The 18,272-nt window shown below is 31.3% G+C and overlaps 1 protein-coding gene across 2 annotated transcripts; it reads right to left on the bottom strand.

Moving 5' to 3' along the window:
- Nucleotides 1–6,575: 6,575 nt before the first annotated feature.
- Nucleotides 6,576–15,114, bottom strand: LOC139486431 (uncharacterized). Of its 2 annotated transcripts, none has more exons than XM_071271307.1 (6): nt 14,965–15,114; nt 14,158–14,265; nt 9,353–9,525; nt 8,564–8,724; nt 7,884–8,074; nt 6,576–6,767 (listed from the first exon to the last, which is right to left on the bottom strand). In XM_071271307.1, exons 1-6 carry the CDS (start codon nt 15,077–15,079, stop codon nt 6,715–6,717), a joined length of 801 nt encoding a protein of 266 aa, XP_071127408.1. In that variant the 5' UTR covers nt 15,080–15,114; the 3' UTR covers nt 6,576–6,714. The 2 variants fall into 2 exon arrangements, with proteins under 2 accessions (XP_071127408.1, XP_071127409.1); XM_071271308.1 differs by having other exon boundaries at nt 9,353–9,498.
- Nucleotides 15,115–18,272: the final 3,158 nt, after the last annotated feature.

Below are 18,272 nucleotides of genomic sequence, written 5' to 3'. Positions count from 1 at the left end.
TATTTGTAACATATATTAAGTTTTTTTACAGTACCTCTTACTGTAAATGATAACAGAAATATTTTTTACATTTTAACATTTGAATAAAACCAGCTTTTCTCAATCAATTTATGATTTGCGAACAGTGGTATACTACTGCTACCTTTATCTTAACCTTTTAAATGTTGCCAAGAAGATATTTCACAGCTTGAAACATCTTATTACATGCCTAGGAAATAAAAACTTGTATAACTAAGTTTGCTGTTGCAAAAAAGCCTTTATATTAGGTGCAGTCCATCAATTTGTATTAAAAACATTCAAACGACCATTAAATTTAACAAGGAATCTTTTGCACAATCTTACAAATTCTTAAGAGTATTTTTTTTTAACAGAAAAAGATTTTAATATAAACCATATAGATATATAATTTTATCATTATTATTATCATATCATTATTAGAGTTACCCTTCTTAGGACCTATGCATGTGATTACTGCATATAGATATATAATTTTATCATTAGTATTATCATATCATTATTAGAGTTAACTTTCTTAGGACCTATGCATGTGACTACTGCATATAGATATATAATTTTATCATTATTATTATCATATCATTATTAGAGTTACCCTTCTGAGGACCTATGCATGTGACTACTGCATATAGATATATAGAGAATAATACATGGCAAAATCCGTATCATATGTCGTATCATCCCGAGACATCAATATCAGCCCAAGGGCCTTTAGGCCCGAGGGATGATATTGGTCGAGGGTGATGCGGCATGTGATATGGATTTTGCCATGTATTATACGCTTTATCATATATTTCAACAGAAGAGTATTATATTGTATGAACTGTTTTCTGATCCATAGCACTGGGTTACCTTCAGTTCTACTTTTGTCTTGTTTCAAAGGCCTTTAAAAAAGAACTGCTCAATTACTTATCCGAAGCACCTGGGTTACCTTACAATTTGCGTGCTGTTGTTTTAAAAATATTTTGTTTATTATTGTATTAATTTGTGTGTTTTGTATTTTTCATAGTTGCATTTAGTGTGCCAAAAAATATGAAAACTTGACGTTCGTGACGTCACATACCAAACAATGACGTCATACCTATTTTGAGGAAATTTTTTCTTAAGCAAAAAAAAAAACCAAAACTGACTTGTAAAAAAAAAGAAAAAAAAAAAAAGTAGGGGTGTGATAAAGGGTATGCGATAAAGGGTAGGGGTGTGATAAAGGGTATGCGATAAAGGGTGCGCATCAAAGTTGCGCGATATGGATTAAACAGCAGGCTATTTATCACATATGCAAAACTACTGTATTTACTACTAAACATATGATAAATAATTTTATCATTATTATTATCATATCATTATTAGAGTTACCCTTCTTAGGACCTATGCATGTGATTACTGCATATAGTTATATGATTTTATCATTATTATTATCATATCATTATGAGAGTTACCTTTCTTAGGACCTATGCATGTGATTACTGCATATAGTTATGTCGTTATGCGTTTGTAAGAAACGCGCGTCTGGCGTATTAAAATATAATTCTGGTACCTTTGATAAATATTTATACCACTGGATCAATGTCACTGCTGGTTGACGTTTCGTCCCCCTAACTCCGGTGTTAACATAAAAAGCAATCATATTGTCATTTTTGTTTATCTTATCCCAGGAGGAGATTACCTTAGCTGTATTAGTCACATTTTTTTAGAATTTTGGGTCTTCAATGCACTTCAACTTTGGACATGTTTGGCTTTATAACTATTTTGATCTGAGCGTCCCTTATGAGTCTTATGTAGACGAAACGCGCGTCTGGCGTATTGAGTTGTAATCATTGTACCTTTGGTAAATACTTATATATCGCGATGCACTTTTTTATGATAACAATAAGATTATGAGACTTGGTTTGTTGATGGAACAACTATCGAGAGTGGATGTGATGTTGCACTATTGTTTTAGGTAAGTGTGAATATTGGTACCTTTACCACCCGTTTACACCCGCTGTAATTGTTAACACCTGTCTTAAGTCAAAATCCTGTCAGTCGTTTGTTCGTTTGTTGATGTTGTTCATGAGTGTTTTTCTTTATCGTTTTTTATATAGATTAGACCGTTGGACGTGATTTTCTTGTTTGAATGGTTTTACAATAATCATTTCTGGGAGATTTGAACACTAACATGACTAACGACATAAAACCCAAATATTCATCAAGTTTGCAACTTATAGTTTTTTAAAAGATATGCGGTTGGTTAAACGAAACGTCAGCTATACCACTAAAAGTTTTGTAAAAACTTATCTATATATACTTCTTATTCAGTATGATCTTTGAAAATTATAAAGCGTATGTTATAGTTATTTGATATGATATTTCCTTTATTTCTGGGACACAGATTTAAAACGCAAAATAATTAGTATTTTATATTTCAATTTTCAAAAACAAAGTTACAATGCAAAAATTCAAAAGCTCAAACATATCAAACACATAGATAACAAGTGAAATATACCAAACATGATATAGGTATTTTCATATGTAAAACACGGTGAATTGAACCTGGTTTTATTCCTAGCTAAACCACTCACTTGTATGAAAAAGGGACAAAAGATACCAGAGGTACAATCAAACTCATAGATCAAAAGTAAAAGTAACATTGTATACATACTTTTTTTTTTAATTTACATAATCGAGATACAATAGTTATATATGAGAAGCACTTTGTTGAATATCAATATAACTTATCAAAACTCGACCCACAAATTAACTGACAACGTCCTGACAGTCGCATGTGTTTTTTGGTATAAATTAAACAGACAATCTCGATAATGTTGATATTTTTTATTTATTTAAATTATAAATGTCGATATTTCGTTATTTGTATTTCTCAGGATGATACATGTATATACATGTCGATATTGATATCATACTTTTGTTATTTGTATTTCCCAGTATGATATCTTCATGTCAATATCGCGATCAACATCTCGTTATTGTTATTTCTGACATGTTATATCAATGTGGAAATAGATATCACCATCTTGTCAGCTACTGCATAGGTTCCTGAAATAAGCACACAAATTTGTCAGGTTATGAATGTGATCCTCAATACAATCTTATTTCAGTTCATATATTTAACTAATGATTTTGTTTTCATTGATACAACTGTTTTCCATATCATAGAATTAACTTTTTTTTTGGATTGATTTAGTTCAAGTGAAATACCGGTAATCATATCTGCTGATTTTCTAGCGTCTCGTATTTTCTTAACTAATATTTTACTATCTCCCAATTCTATCCTAAATAACATGAAGATTTTACTCTCTCCCAAATCTACCCTGGATAACATGAAGATTTTACTATCTCCCAATTCTACCCTGGATAACATGAAAATTGTACTCCCTCCCAAATTTTACCCTGGATAACATGAATATTGTACTCCCTCCCAATTCTATCCTGGATAACATGAATATTTTACTTCCTCCCAAATCTACCCTGGATAACATAAAGATTTTACTAATCCAAATTCTACCCTAGATAGCATAAAGATTTTACTCCCTCCCAATTCTACCCTGGATAATATGAAGATTGTACTCTCTCCCAAATTTACCCTGGATCAATTGAAAATTTTACTCCCTCCCAATTCTATCCTGCATAACATAAAGATTTTACTCTCTCCCAAATCTACCCTGGATAACATGAATATTTTTCTCTCTCCCAATTCTACCATGGATAACATAAAAATTGTAATCCCTCCCAATTCTATCCTGGATAACATGTAGATTTAACTCCCTCCCAATTCTACCCTGGATAACATAAAGATTTTACTATCTCCCAATTCTGACCTAGATAACATAAAGATTTTACTCCCTCCAAATTCTACCCTGGATAATATGAAGACTGTACTATCTCCCAAAGCTACTCTGGAGAACATGAATATTTTGCTCTCTCCCAATAAGACCCTGGATAAAGTAAAAAAAATTACTTCCTGTTAATTCTATCCTGGATAACATAAAGATTTTACTGCCTCCCAATTCTACCATGGATAACACAAAGATTTTACCAATCCCAATTATACCGTAGATAACATGAAGATTTTACTCCCTCCCAATTCTACCCTGGATAATATAAGGATTGTACTCCCTCCAAGTTCTACCTTGGATAACATGAAGATTTTACTATCTCCCAATTATACTCTGGATAATATGAACATTTTACTTTCTCCCAATTCTACCATGGATAACATGAACATTTTACACTCTCCAAATTCTACCCTGGATAACATGAAGATGTTACTCCCTTCCAATTCTACTCTGGATAACATAAACATTTTACTATCTCCCAATTCTACCCTTGATAACATAAATATTTACTGCCTCCCAATTCTACCCTAAATAAAATAAAGATTTTACTACCCCCAAATTTTACCCTTGATAACATGAAGATTTTACTATCTCTAAATTCTATTCTAGATAACATGAAGATTTTGCTCTCTCCCTATTCTACCCTGGATAACATGAAGATTGTTCTCCCTCCCAATTCTACCCTGGATAAAATGCAGACTTCTTTGTCTCCCAATCCTACACTGGATAACATGAAGATTTTACACTCTCCCAATTCTACCCTGGATAACATGAATATTTTACTCCATTCCAATTCTACCCTGGATAACATGAAGATTTTACAGTCTCCCAATCTTACCCTGCATAACATGAAGATTTTTTTCTCTCTCAATGTTTAATGTGAAGATTAAACACCCTCACAATTCTACCCTGGATAACATGAACCATGGATAGGATGAAGATTTTGCTCTCTCCTAATTCTATCATGGATAACATGAAGATGTTACTTTTTCCAATATTCTACCCTGGATAACATGAAGATGTTATTCTCTCCAAAATTCTACCCTGGATAACATGAATAGTTTTCTATCTCTTTATTCTACTCTGGATAACATGAAGATTTTACTGTCGCCCAATTCTACCCTGGATAACATGAAGATTTTACTCTGTCCCAATTCTACCCTGGATAACATGAAGATTTTACTCTGTCCCAATTCTACCCTGGATAACATGAAGATTTTACTATCTCCCAATTCTACCCTGTATAGCATGAAGATTTTACTATCTCCCAGTTCTACCCTGGATAACATGAATAGAGTAAATCAATCAATTGATTACCACATTTTAATCGAAGATGAATTTGACTTGTCGAAACAGTTTTTTGTAATTTACCTTGATGAAGTACAAACGCAAAGCATTAGAAGATCAAGCGACGGGCATAGTACTCGCCTTTATATATAAAAGGAATAAAGATAAACTCCGTCTAAATTGTAAAAAAAAAGGTTAGATATTTCGCAATGAATCAAACAATTTGAAGTAAGAAAACATCAGGCACTTTTCAACAATATATAATTTAAACCACTATCATTCAATGTCAGTTTATGCTGATCAGGACCATATAAGATGTATGGATATTCCCTTTCGGTCAAGTTATAATAGAAACAGGCGCGATAATTAGCATCCGTCGTATCAATTACTACCATCCAAATAGTGTCTTCTGCACAGCCGCCATAATAACTGCTGATGTAGAAATGACGATCAACAGTTTGGTCGCTGTGTTAAAAAAAATAATTAAAAAATGTATACCAAATTCTTAAAGATAGACATATATATTTTGCTCTTAAAATTCCCCAAATATAAATAGCTATATATTTGTGTTTGTTTATGTACCTAATTTAGCCCTTGTAGAGTTTTACCACCACTGGATCGAAGCAAGTGCACAAGTTGTATTTCACTCCTGATGCTACTATCATTGAAACGTTCATTTACAGTTACTTTTAGCAAATATTGATGTATTCGAAACGTTACATGTAGGTTTTCCATCTTTTGGACATTGCCACCCTAGCCTCAATCGACAAAAGTTTTAAGGACTTCTTAATGTTCTTCTTTTCCAAGTTTGGAATTGCCTTTAGCAGATTTGATGTGTATGCTACTACTGATTTGTATGTAGACGACACGTCAGCACATCGTTACTTTCTAGTTTTAGCGTATCAATTCACATTGAAGCATTGAAAAAAAAAACACTCATTCAATCTAAACTATTTCATTAGCATTCGCCCTAAAAATTTACCAAAATTATTGAAATTTCCGGAATGCAGTGTGGATTTGGCGGGCTTTAGATTCTCTGTGCAATCATTGTTTTGTTATGTGATGTGGCTTGTAATTGCAAACAGATACGAACTAAAAGTCAAAAGATTGTAACACAAAATCAGAAAAACCAGCAAGAAACATGTAGTGGTCATGCGGTATTAGTTGTATGCAGATGGATATTAGATATTTGCACTTTTTATATTAGTTTAAATATGTTCCTTTAAATCATAGTTTATTTTCTCCGGAATCACATTCCTTTACCAAATCAAGAATATGGCAGTTATTATCAATTCGTCTGAGCTTTAGATTTTGTCATTTGATAACAGACTTTCCGTTTTGAAACAAGTATTTTTGTTATTTTACCTTTTCCTTATACAATGGTTACGGTATAAACATAGAAAAAAAATCTCTTATGCAATATCAAAAACTGGAGTGCACGTTTAATACTTTAAATTGAAATGACATTTGCTGCTGGAAAAAAGTCAACACATAACAAATAAATCTGCTTTTAATTTCTAATATTTTAAATACAAAGTACCAAGTCTTGTGAATTATTTATGAATTTAAACTCTTATTGTTATATAAATGTCAGTATTGATATCACCATCTTTTCAGCCACTGCATACGTGCCTGAAATGAAAAGACATATAAATTCTAAATCATAAACTAAAATATAATATAATGTAATGTCCTGTTAATATATAACTTTTATCGCTCTGATTTCATTAAATCTTTTCCGTTATGAAAATATTTAATAATTCTTTATATTAGTAAATTGATAATTTTCAATTGAAATAAGCAATACTACTCATTTTTAATGAAATTGTTTGCTCTTTCATCTTTGTAATCAACTTAAAAGAATTATGTTTCTATCTCCCAAATCTACTGGATAAAATGAATCAGTTATCTGCATCAATACATTATTGTTTAGGGGCCAGCTGTAGCCTTATTCTTGTGCAAAATTTTCACGCTGCGTTGTAGACCTATTGTTGGCCTTTTTTCTGCTTTTTGGTCGAGTGCTGTCTTTATAGACAAATTCCCTGTTTTAATTTTTTAGTTAGATATTACAGATTATAATTAATAATGAATTTGTTAGGCTGAAACAGATATGTGAGGTTATCATTCATTGGATATCGTAACTTATAACATTATTGACTTCATACTGAAGGTGTGCATATATTGGCAGAATATATACAGATACAGAACACACACATAAAAGAGGGACGAAAGATACCAAAGGGACAGTCAAAATCATAAATCATAACGGACGTCACTAATGGTAAGAGCACTCATTACTACATAGATGTCCACCAAATATTTCGTTTTCCAGTATTTGCTGGTTGTGGCTGTCTGTCATACTTTATTTTATATAATGTATTTATCTTTTTCTGTATTGTCTTTATATGTGTTGACCTCTCCAGCTTACAATTAAATATGTTCAGCTCTCTATTGAAATCCGTACAGTAACCTATATTTTTTTTGTTTGTATCCAAGTTATGTAGTGTTTCCGTGTGATAGTTGTCTCATTTACCATCATACTTCATCTTCTTTTTATATATATATATATATATTTAGACGTAAAAAGATAAACTATCAAAACATGCGATATTAGATAATTAGCATTATGAAATTCTTTTCTTTATCAAATACATTATTTCACAAATACATTTTTTTAACAAATACATTTTTTTAACAAATAATTTTTTTAACAAATACATTATTTAACAAATACATTATTCAACACACCATCGTTCAATGTAGTCTTATGCTGATTAGGAGCATATAATATGTAAGGGTATTCCTTTCCAGGTAATTTATCATAGTCACAGGGGCGATAATTAGCATCTGCAGTATCTATTACTACCATCCAAAATAAATCACCTGGACAGCCGCTATAAATATTGCTGATGTAGAAATGGCGATCAACGGTTTGGTCACTGTGTAAAAAAAAAAAAGTTTTTTTAACCCAAATATCTATAGATCAATATACATTTTACTGTATACATATGTTTACGTTATTTTGTAATCATTCATGCTTTTGTTGCGTATTTACAACTATCGAGGGTCGACGAAGCTGTCAATTTTCCCAGGAGGGACTCTTTGGAAACGTTCAATTACGGTACTATAAAAAAATGATGAATTTCAAACTGTGTCACACTGAGGTTTTTCTACCTCCAATCATAGTCAATTTTTGTCATATTTCGCGTACCGATTTTTTAATTTAATAATGAGATCCGACAGTTTTATTTTGTTTGTACGAAAACATTCTATCGTAGCAAATGATAAGCCAGATTATTTAAAAGTTTTAATGAAATATTTTCTTTACTATAAATCAGTAGACTAGTTGTATATTTTAATAATCTGTTTTTGACAGTTTACTGACATTATTTAAATATTTATTTGGTTGTTTTTTTTAGATAATTTACCCATTCAAAGAGAAAAAGTTGACAGTAGACGATTGCGTCAAGTCGTTGAAAGTACTTGAAAGAATCCGTTCTTTACTAAACCAATTGGAACTTGTTGATAGGTTGCCATCAAAATAAATACCTAAATCCAATTTTCCATTTGTAAATAGTTCAACTTTTACCTAAAATTATATTATACCGTACTATATGTTAAGAGTAATTGTTATTATTTAAAGTAATTCATGGTAAAATAAATAAAAATTAACTAAATAATTCAAGATTTGCTGATTCTATGGGATGCATATATCCGATCAAACTCTAAGAATGGAAAGGGAACATTTGATTGGCATCATAATTGACAGTTTATATCAGTTTTAAACACAATTTTACGACAACAGAGATAACTGCAGCTCCTTTGTTGTTAAATCACCATTTCGAAAGATTACAACAGCACCTGTTCATGCAGTTTATATTTCTGGTTGATCAATACGATATTTTAGAGCTTGTATGCCCCATCCCTGATAGATATTTACTGGTTACAAGGAAGATACAAAACCAAAAAAATGAGGTCGTCCATTTCTAACATTTTACGGACACCATTAGTAATTGGTTGATTGGAATGAAATATCTGTTTTAAGGATAACGACGTCTATGTTTCAGCTATGGTGAGCACAATTCAATTTGTCATCTTTAGTTCTACATTCTATATTGTAAAAATACTTCTATTTTAACTTTATTCTGTTTCAGTCTTTATATTATTGTAGGCATATTACTTTTGTATGTGATCCACTTTATTAAATTTAAGTTTACCTGGTCAATACTCGACCCGTTCCAGTTGTCAATAATCGAACTCCTCAGATGTCCAGATGTACATGATTCATTGATGTTTACAAATTCTCTTCCCTTAGACGGCGTTCTCCATGTGTCCAGTACTGACTGTCCATTCCCACTGCATGCTACGAATATTGGTTTAAATTCTAATTCTAAATAAAAATCAGTCTTATGGTAATGAACATAATGAAAGTAGAAGGTATGAAAAGAATATTGTGGACCCTTGAACTCGAAAATACTAAATCATGATTCTTCTTCTATTTTTCCTACTATTAAATATACAACAGAAAAATCTAGCATTCAGTATTTAAAGATTAAATAAGCTTTCTATAAATTAAGTGTATTCACAATTTTCCGTAAACAATTCTTTTAAAATCAAGGGCTGATAATTATAGCGAATGTTATACGACATTTAGTGTTTTCTTGATTGAAGGCCAGTGTCCCTCAATTTTATTTGGTATTTCGGAAGTATATATGAAAAGCAATTTTCTCAATCAATTACAAAAACTAATTCGTTTAATGTTTCTACAAGTAGGCCAATTTAATTTTCATTAGATAACCCGTGTAAAATAACTATTTTTTGTTAATCTCAATGTATTTTAACGAACGAAAGTCCGAGACCCACAGTTTTATATATTGAAATTTGAAAGAAAATTGAGTTAGAAGTTTTATTTGAGATTTTCAGAAATATCTAATGTCGAACATTTACACACTCCATCTATCTTATAACTGCCATCAGACGTTTTCATAAGTTTTGTGTTATGTCAAAATTTACCATCACAAATATATATATTTGGTCTTTCGTTGTGCAAAATAGGCAATAACATATAATGGGCAATTTCACATTTATGTACTATACCACTGTTACAACCAAGTGACCAAGTTCTACAAATCGTACTTTCTTGTTAATTTTATCTGTTGATACTATTTAGGACCATATCTCGTCTCTTTATCTTTAATAAAGACCAGCTTTGATCGATCTTTGGTATGACTATACATTTTCACTTCTGTTCCCATACTATGAACAACAAAATTATTTATTTTATAAAATATATTTCCGTTCTCCAGTTATACGGTATGCCTTACAACTTCTTCTTGTCTCCGTATGATCATCCTTTATAAGGATCACCACCATGAGTTATGGCGTATAAATGAGGTCATTTGGAGCCTGTATCGGAACAGATTAGTGTGAGCATTTGCCTTCCCAATTCCCCAGCAAGGCCGTGACGGGTCTTATTACCAGAAAGTTAGCCTGCCCTAAACGTAATACAATTTAATAAAATAAAACATACTAACTCACAACTCACCTGATTCGCTCAGTCCTTATAGTATAAAACGTGTATTTTTTCTATGTATCAAATACATAGACATCTGTGTGTTTTATATGGAAAAGGGTCACCCCGGATGCCCAACAAATGCCTTGGCCAAACACGTCTAAGGTAATAACGAGGAATTGGTTAGGACAAAATCTATCAAAACCGACACTACCAAATGCCCTGCTGTACCAATGGTAGAAGAAAGCCGAAAATCCTACTGAAAAAGATCTAGGAAAGAAACTACCGATCCATCAGGAGAACAGCAAGAACTCTCAGACTTCAAAGGATAGGTCTGATAGTTTCCAATGGAAACTACTAATGGATCCCATAAAGTAAGAGCACATGTCTCAAACAAACCTGAAAATATCTGCACAGGTGTTTTCCTCAACAAGAAAATAATGACCGAAATTGAAAGTATATAATCTATGTATGATAAAATGTATTAGAGAAAGCAATTTAGAAGACTAATTTGGATGATGCTGATGGATTCCCTCTGCAAAAATTAAACATACGTTCTCATCGAAAACCGCCGGCATTCACCGATTCAAACAACAAAATTATTTTCATGTACCTATGTACATTGTTCTTTCTGGCATCATTTTGTTTAAGGTTTTTAAGGTTTTTATTAGTCATTTTTACGGGCCCTTTATAGCTTGCTTTTCGGTCGAGTCAAGGCTTCGTGTTGAATAAAATTGAGAATGTAAATGGGGAATGTGCCCAAGACCGTACTTTGACATGTAATGGTTGAACTTTACAAATGGTGACCTGGATGGAGAGTTATCTCATTGGCACTCAAATCACATCTTCTTATGTCTATATATGACGGTCATTCTGTTAACAGACATTTCTTAATGGATAGTTATTATTTTCATTTTTATCGTTAATATAATGTCGATACCAAGTCAGGAATATCATAGTTGTTATTCATTCGTTGTATGTATTTGAGCTTTGGATTTTTCTATTTAATTAGGGACTTTTCGTTTTTAATTCGCGTACTGTGCATGTTCCGTTATTAAGGCAGGGTTCGAATTCAGTAGAATAAACTTGATATTGATATAGCTATCATGTTTAAACAAAAAATTTGTTATTTTATTAAATTTAAAATTATATCGACTTTTCATTAAAGATATGGTATGTTTTCCTATTGTATTAAGATTGATTTTCTGCTGAACTACGCTACAGATTTCTTAAAATTCATATCTGAAAAAGTCAACAATTTAAATTATCTATATCAATTAAACAAACATACCGGTATATAGTTTTTATCAATTGACATTAATTTCCATCAAAATAAGATACATATTTCATTCATTTAAAAAGTGTGTGTTAAATGTTCATTTTAACTGGGTGTATATGTGGATATATATACAATGACTGAAAAAATAGTCAACGATCAATCTTACAGGGGGGTGGATCATGTAATGTGATGCTGTACACTACAAAATATAATATATAACAAGTCAAAAAGGGTACAACATCACCATTTAATAACTATAAAATGAACAAATATTAGATATTTCGGTTAACAGATATCTTTCTTCAATAATAGCACGATGTCAATTGAATCATGTCATATTCAAACTGAGAAACTTTTTCTAAATCTTGAATTTATACATTTTACGCGAACACCACAGACGCTAATATAATTTTAAAATTTCCAAACACGGCGCAAAGATTACAAAGATATGCCAAATGAAAATAGTTATTTTCGATGTGAACTGGCACAGCTCTAAATTTCCAAAGGTTGTGAAAGTTGAGATGTTATAACTGCATTGAGGGCACTCCTCAAACAAAAAAAATAAAAAATGTCCTAACCGATCCAAGTTTGTATAATATTTCAAATTTGACAACGGTAGGGTAATTGCAACAGAACTACATAATTAAGCCTCCCAAACGAATAGCAGTCTAATAATGATTAGAAAAATAAGTTTTATCTAATGTGATAAAATAATTGAACGTGGCTACGTACTTATACATCCATCCATAATGAATGGAGCCCTGTTATTTAAACTGGTATTTTTAAAAATAATTTCGAACTGTTAAGCTAGTACTAAAGCCGGAGTTATTGGAAACAAGTGATGACAGGAAAATGAGGGACTCGTTCTATGTTTTTTCATTTATGCGTTCTGGGGAAACTGTCCATAACTTTCTTATCCGAAATCTTTCTCGGGCGACTCTGTCGACCATCGACCAACCCTCGTTGTGGTCTATTATAGTAATGGTAAGGTTTTTGAGATTAGCTTGTGTGGATATATCATTGATGGCGATCCGATGGATAAATCTGTTGTAGAGTTGTCACTGACTCAGACGTACTTATAAATATAATTATTTTCTGTGACTGTATCTTACATTAATTTGTAGGATCCTTTACTATAGATAATTGAGCTGATCTGTAACAATAACATCTCCATGCCTTATATATTATGTACTGCAGTACGCCGCTAGATTAAAACTGACGAGGAAAGGAAACACACGGCCACTGAAAGCTTTATTTTTGTAGAGCCCAGGTGGTCGTGTGGTCTAGCGGGACGACTGCAGAGTTGTCAATGGTCCAGACGTACTAATAGATATAATTATTTCTATGAATGTATCTTACATTAATTTGTAGGATCCTTTACTATAAATAATTTAGCTGATCTGTAAAAATAACATTTTCATGCCTTATATAGCGTGTACTGTTGTACGACGCTAGATTAAAACTGACGTGGAAAGGAAACAACCGGCAACCCAGGTGGTCGTGTGGTCTAGAACTCAGGTTACAGTGTAGGCGATTTGGTGTCACGATATCTCATTAGCATGGTTTCGAATCCCGATGAGGGAAGAACAAGAAATGTGCAAAATCAAATTTATAGATATAATATGATTGGGTTGATTTTGAGACGAGTTGTATATAAAGTATCAAAGAGATATAATTTATAGAACATATCTAATTGATTTTTCGCAAAATAGTATATATATACTTGCATTCGTACAGGATTGAAATCAAGTGAATAATGTCATCACTCTGCGGTATGTTTAATCCTTTAATTGGCCTTTGTCTTGTTCTTTTAAAAGTAGTTGTACATATATCGGAGTACACTGTTATTAATTCAGATTTAAAAACAAAAAATCAAAATAACCTTCACACATTGTTCCATTGTATCCATCTCGACAAGGCAAAAATTGGATGCTCCATTTATTTCACAAGATCCGTTGTTTAGACAAGGTTGGTTAGAACAAGGAGTTTCTAAAGAGAATACATATGTTTATAATGATTAACAATTCTCTACGATAACTTAACACATAAAGTGAACGTTAGAGTTTAGATTTTTTCTATTAATGAATTCTAATGTTTGGTGCATTTGAGGTCAAAATAATAAGTGTAAAGAGCACTGGATTAAAGGTTCTCTACATTATCTTATTCTAAAACGTTAACTAAAACTGATTAGAACAAATATAATCATTTACTATATCTGATAATCATTTTACCTTCACACTTGATACCATTGTAACCAATGGAACATTCACAATTAAATGATTCGCCAACTTCAATACACGTTCCGTCATTATGACACGGCTCATGCTCACATGGTGTTTCTGAAACGGATCATTATATAAATTATATCATGAGAAAGAACACGATGTTTCCGAAAACAATGGAAAATATTTCATAAATTGTGGAATAAACTTTATATTAAAACGATATCAAAGCGATATAACAATCCTGTAAAAGTGTTTTACGTTTTTCTGTTTTTCTGACTGAGCAGCCATATGCATTAACGTTGATGCAGATCTGCCTTGAGATACTTAAAAGCTAGATACCACATTCATAAACGTTCTATCATGGATCTTTTTAAAAGGAAGATATTTTCACAGGTCTACAGAGTTTGATCTGACGTTGTTATAGAGCTCTTCTAACTACAAACTATCATCATTGAACGCTAGATAGAATTGAAAGACAAAAATATAATTGAAATACTATCAAGAAATTGAATTTATTGGTCCTTACAAATAATAATCAATCACCAGTTAGCAAAACAAAATCGTATGTAGTAATGAGACTTTACTGAAATAAGAATGCATGTATGAATGCTGTTACTTCATGTTATTATAGTTATTCTCATTCCGGAGTTGAAGGAGTCTTTCACCACTTTTTCATTTCTTTTAAAAGTGGTTAAATAATTAAATGCGAAATCATATTACCTGCCGAAGAGTTGCCTCAATTTGAAAGTATAAAAGCATGCTGTGAAGTGTTTTATTGTTGACTTAACTTTTTGGTTTTATCATATAATTTACCTTTAAGTTGAAAATAAAGGATAAGACTAATGAAGACAATTGTTAAAATCAGTATAACAAATACAGCTACTATCAATCTCCGTCTACTGCATTGAGAAACTTCTGTTATTCCCATTATTTGATGTAGAATTATTTCTGTAAGTTCAGTATCATCTACTTAAAATAAATGATATTTTTAAAAAAGAATTAAACGTTTGTAACAAATTCTGTGGATCAAATTATTTATCATTTCAAAATATGAAGGTTGCTACAGTCTATAATATTGACATCACGATTTTTAGCATTGTGTTGTGATTGCTGTGAATGTGCGGGTGAATACATTTGTATCGTTTAATAATCAAAGATCTTTAATTTTTACACTTGATTCCGAAAATGTGAATGTAAAGTCGTGATTGTATTGTCTATGTCATCTATATATTGAAAGTATGTTTACAATCTCAAAGTGATATTTATAAATCATTGGCACACTTGTCTTTCGTCTTTTTATTAGTTGTGTGTGTGTCACTTTGAAGAGACAAGTCTTTTCCTATAAAGTTCTACACTTAAATTATATTTTCGTGTACCCGTTGGATAAGAGGTAGTAGTATGGCTAAGTTGGGTATACCATTTTCTACATGATAAGTTGACTGTGCCAAATCAGGAATATGATAGTTGTTGTCTATTCGTTTGATGTATTTAAGCTTTTAATTTTGCCATTTGATTATGGACTTTCCGTTTTGAATTACCTAGAAGTTAAGTATTTTTGTGATTTTATTTTTTATTGTATGGTCTGGTTTTGCCATTACGTTATCTGTATTTCTTTTACTAATAAATTCTTTGGCGTCATTTTGAAAGACCAAAATGCATATTAAAAAATACACGCTAATATATATTAAATCGTGGTTTGTATTTATATCTATTGTTTTTATTTCATAAAAAGCTGTTAAAATCAGATATTTGGTATATTTTACGTTTGTTCAACTTAAGTCAATTGTCCGTTCGCTAATATTACCTTGTTCAACTTACACGATATTGTTAATGTCCGAAATCAAATGGCCAGTATAAGGTTGTGATGTTATATTTATATAGTAAACGAGAGCCAAAAAATGGTTATTCCCAATTAATCATGACAATTCAATGGATGTTAAGTTCAAAGAACATATTTTTAAGGTATATTTTACAAGTTGCTAACCAATAACATATTAATTTGTTAATTATAATACAACGTAAATGACATGTGAAATTCAACACAATAGCCGTTGTACGTACACGGATATTGTATGCATATATATAACATAACAGTCTTTATTAGTTTGGTCTTTTGTAAAACAGGTCATCGGTAACAGGATATTTATATACACAAATTATAAAAAAGAAATGTTATTACTTTCTTGTCACGCTACTATTTGTTTTCGTTAAGGATGGACTATTTTTTGTTAAGCGTATATAATACATGTAATATCTACAGATTTAGTTTTGTAACACTAAATGCCTATACAATTTTTGGAAAAGCGATTTCATTTATTTCCACCACTGGGTTGATACCTCTGCTAGTGGATTATCAGTCTCCGAGAGTATTATCAGCTCAGGAGACAGTACTTAAGTACTGAATGATTTAACAAACTTAAATACAATTGTCCGTTTATAAATTTTGAAATTATTCAATTCGAAGATTGCTACAGTCTATGATATTGACATCACGATTTTTGGCATTGTGTTGTGATTGCTGTAAATGTGCGGGTGAATACATTTTTATCGTTAAATAATCAAAGATCTTTACTTTTTACACTTGATTCCGAAAATGTGAATGTAAAGTCGTGATTGTATTGTCTACTTCATCCATATATTGAAGGTATGTTTCCAATCTCAAAGTGATATTTAGAAATCATTGGCACACTTGTCTTTCGTCTTTTTATTAGTTGTGTGTGTGTCACTTTGAAGAGACAAGTCTTTTCCTATAAAGTTCTACACTTAAATTATATTTTCGTGTACCCGTTGGATAAGAGGTAGTAGTATGGCTAAGTTGGGTATACCATTTTCTACATAATAAGTTGACTGTGCCAAATCAGGAATATGATAGTTGTTGTCCATTCGTTTGATGTATTTAAGCTTTTAATTTTGCCATTTGATTATGGACTTTCCGTTTTGAATTTACCTAAGAGTTAAGTATTTTTGTGATTTTATTTTGTATTGTATGGTCTGGTTTTGCCATTACGTTATCTGTATTTCTTTTACTAAGAAATTCTTTGGCGTCATTTTGAAAGACCAAAATGCATATTAAAAAATACACGCTAATATATATTTGGTATATTTTACGTTTGTTCAACTTAAGTCAATTGTCCGTTCGCTAATGTTACCTTGTTCAACTTACACGATATTGTTAATGTCCGAAATCAAATGGCCAGTATAAGGTTGTGATGTTATATTTATATAGTAAACGAGAGCCAAAAAATGGTTATTCCCAATTAATCATCACAATTCAATGGATGTTCAGTTCAAAGAACATATTTTTAAGGTATATTTTACAAGTTGCTAACCAATAACATATTAATTTGTTAATTATAATACAACGAAAAGGACATGTGAAATTCAACACAATATCCATTGTACGTACACGGATATTGTATGTATATATATAACATAACAGTCTTTATTAGTTTGGTCTTTTGTAAAACAGGTAATCCGTAACAGGATGTTTATATACACAAATTATAAAAAAGAAATGTTATTACTTTCTTGTCACGCTACTATTTGTTTTCGTTAAGATGGACTATTTTTTGTTAAGCGTATATAATACATGTAATATCTACAGATTTAGTTTTGTAACCCTAAATGCCTATACAATTTTTGTGAAAGCGATTTATTTTTTTTCCACCACTGGGTCGATACCTCTGCTGGTGGACTATCAGTCCTCGGGGGTATCATCAGCTCAGGAGTCAATACTTAGGTACTGACATAATTTAACAAACTTAAATAAAATTGTCCGTTTATAAATTTAGAAATTATTATGAAACTTAGGTTTCAACTCCCTAAGGCAAAGTTGGCTTTAAATGGATTTGGCTATTTATTTTAGGTATTTTTGAAATAAAGCTCTTCAACGGTTTCGGTACTTGTATATCTTCGGATTTCAAATGTTGGGCTTTTAGCGTTCCCGATGAAGGTATATCCAGAAAAGCGCTTTGAACGCAAGAAATTATTAAACGTGTTGTTTTCAATTTTTGTCACTAACGATTCCCTCGATTTAATGGACTGTTGATTAAATATCTTTTTTGAAATTTCAATAGATGCTTACATTATTATGATAATATATTGTAGGATGCAAATGTTTT

The sequence above is a fragment of the Mytilus edulis genome, chromosome 8 (genome assembly GCF_963676685.1).
Source record: "Mytilus edulis chromosome 8, xbMytEdul2.2, whole genome shotgun sequence".
Taxonomy (NCBI): Eukaryota; Metazoa; Mollusca; class Bivalvia; order Mytilida; family Mytilidae; genus Mytilus; species Mytilus edulis.
The sequence above is the reverse complement of the archived record's forward strand: the minus strand, read 5'-3'. Positions and strand labels throughout refer to the sequence as shown.

What these genes read in the sequence shown, in the direction of transcription:
- LOC139486431 (XM_071271307.1), bottom strand. Translation starts at nt 15,079, where the DNA reads ATGGGAATAACAGAAGTTTCTCAATGCAGTAGACGGAGATTGATAGTA. An exon ending in CCTTTATTTTCAACTTAAAG is followed by an intron (nt 14,266 to 14,964) that starts GTAAATTATATG and finishes GATCCGTTTCAG; the next exon opens with AAACACCATGTGAGCATGAG. An exon ending in TAAGACTACATTGAACGATG is followed by an intron (nt 6,768 to 7,883) that starts GTGTGTTGAATA and finishes TTTTCATTTCAG; the next exon opens with GCACGTATGCAGTGGCTGAA.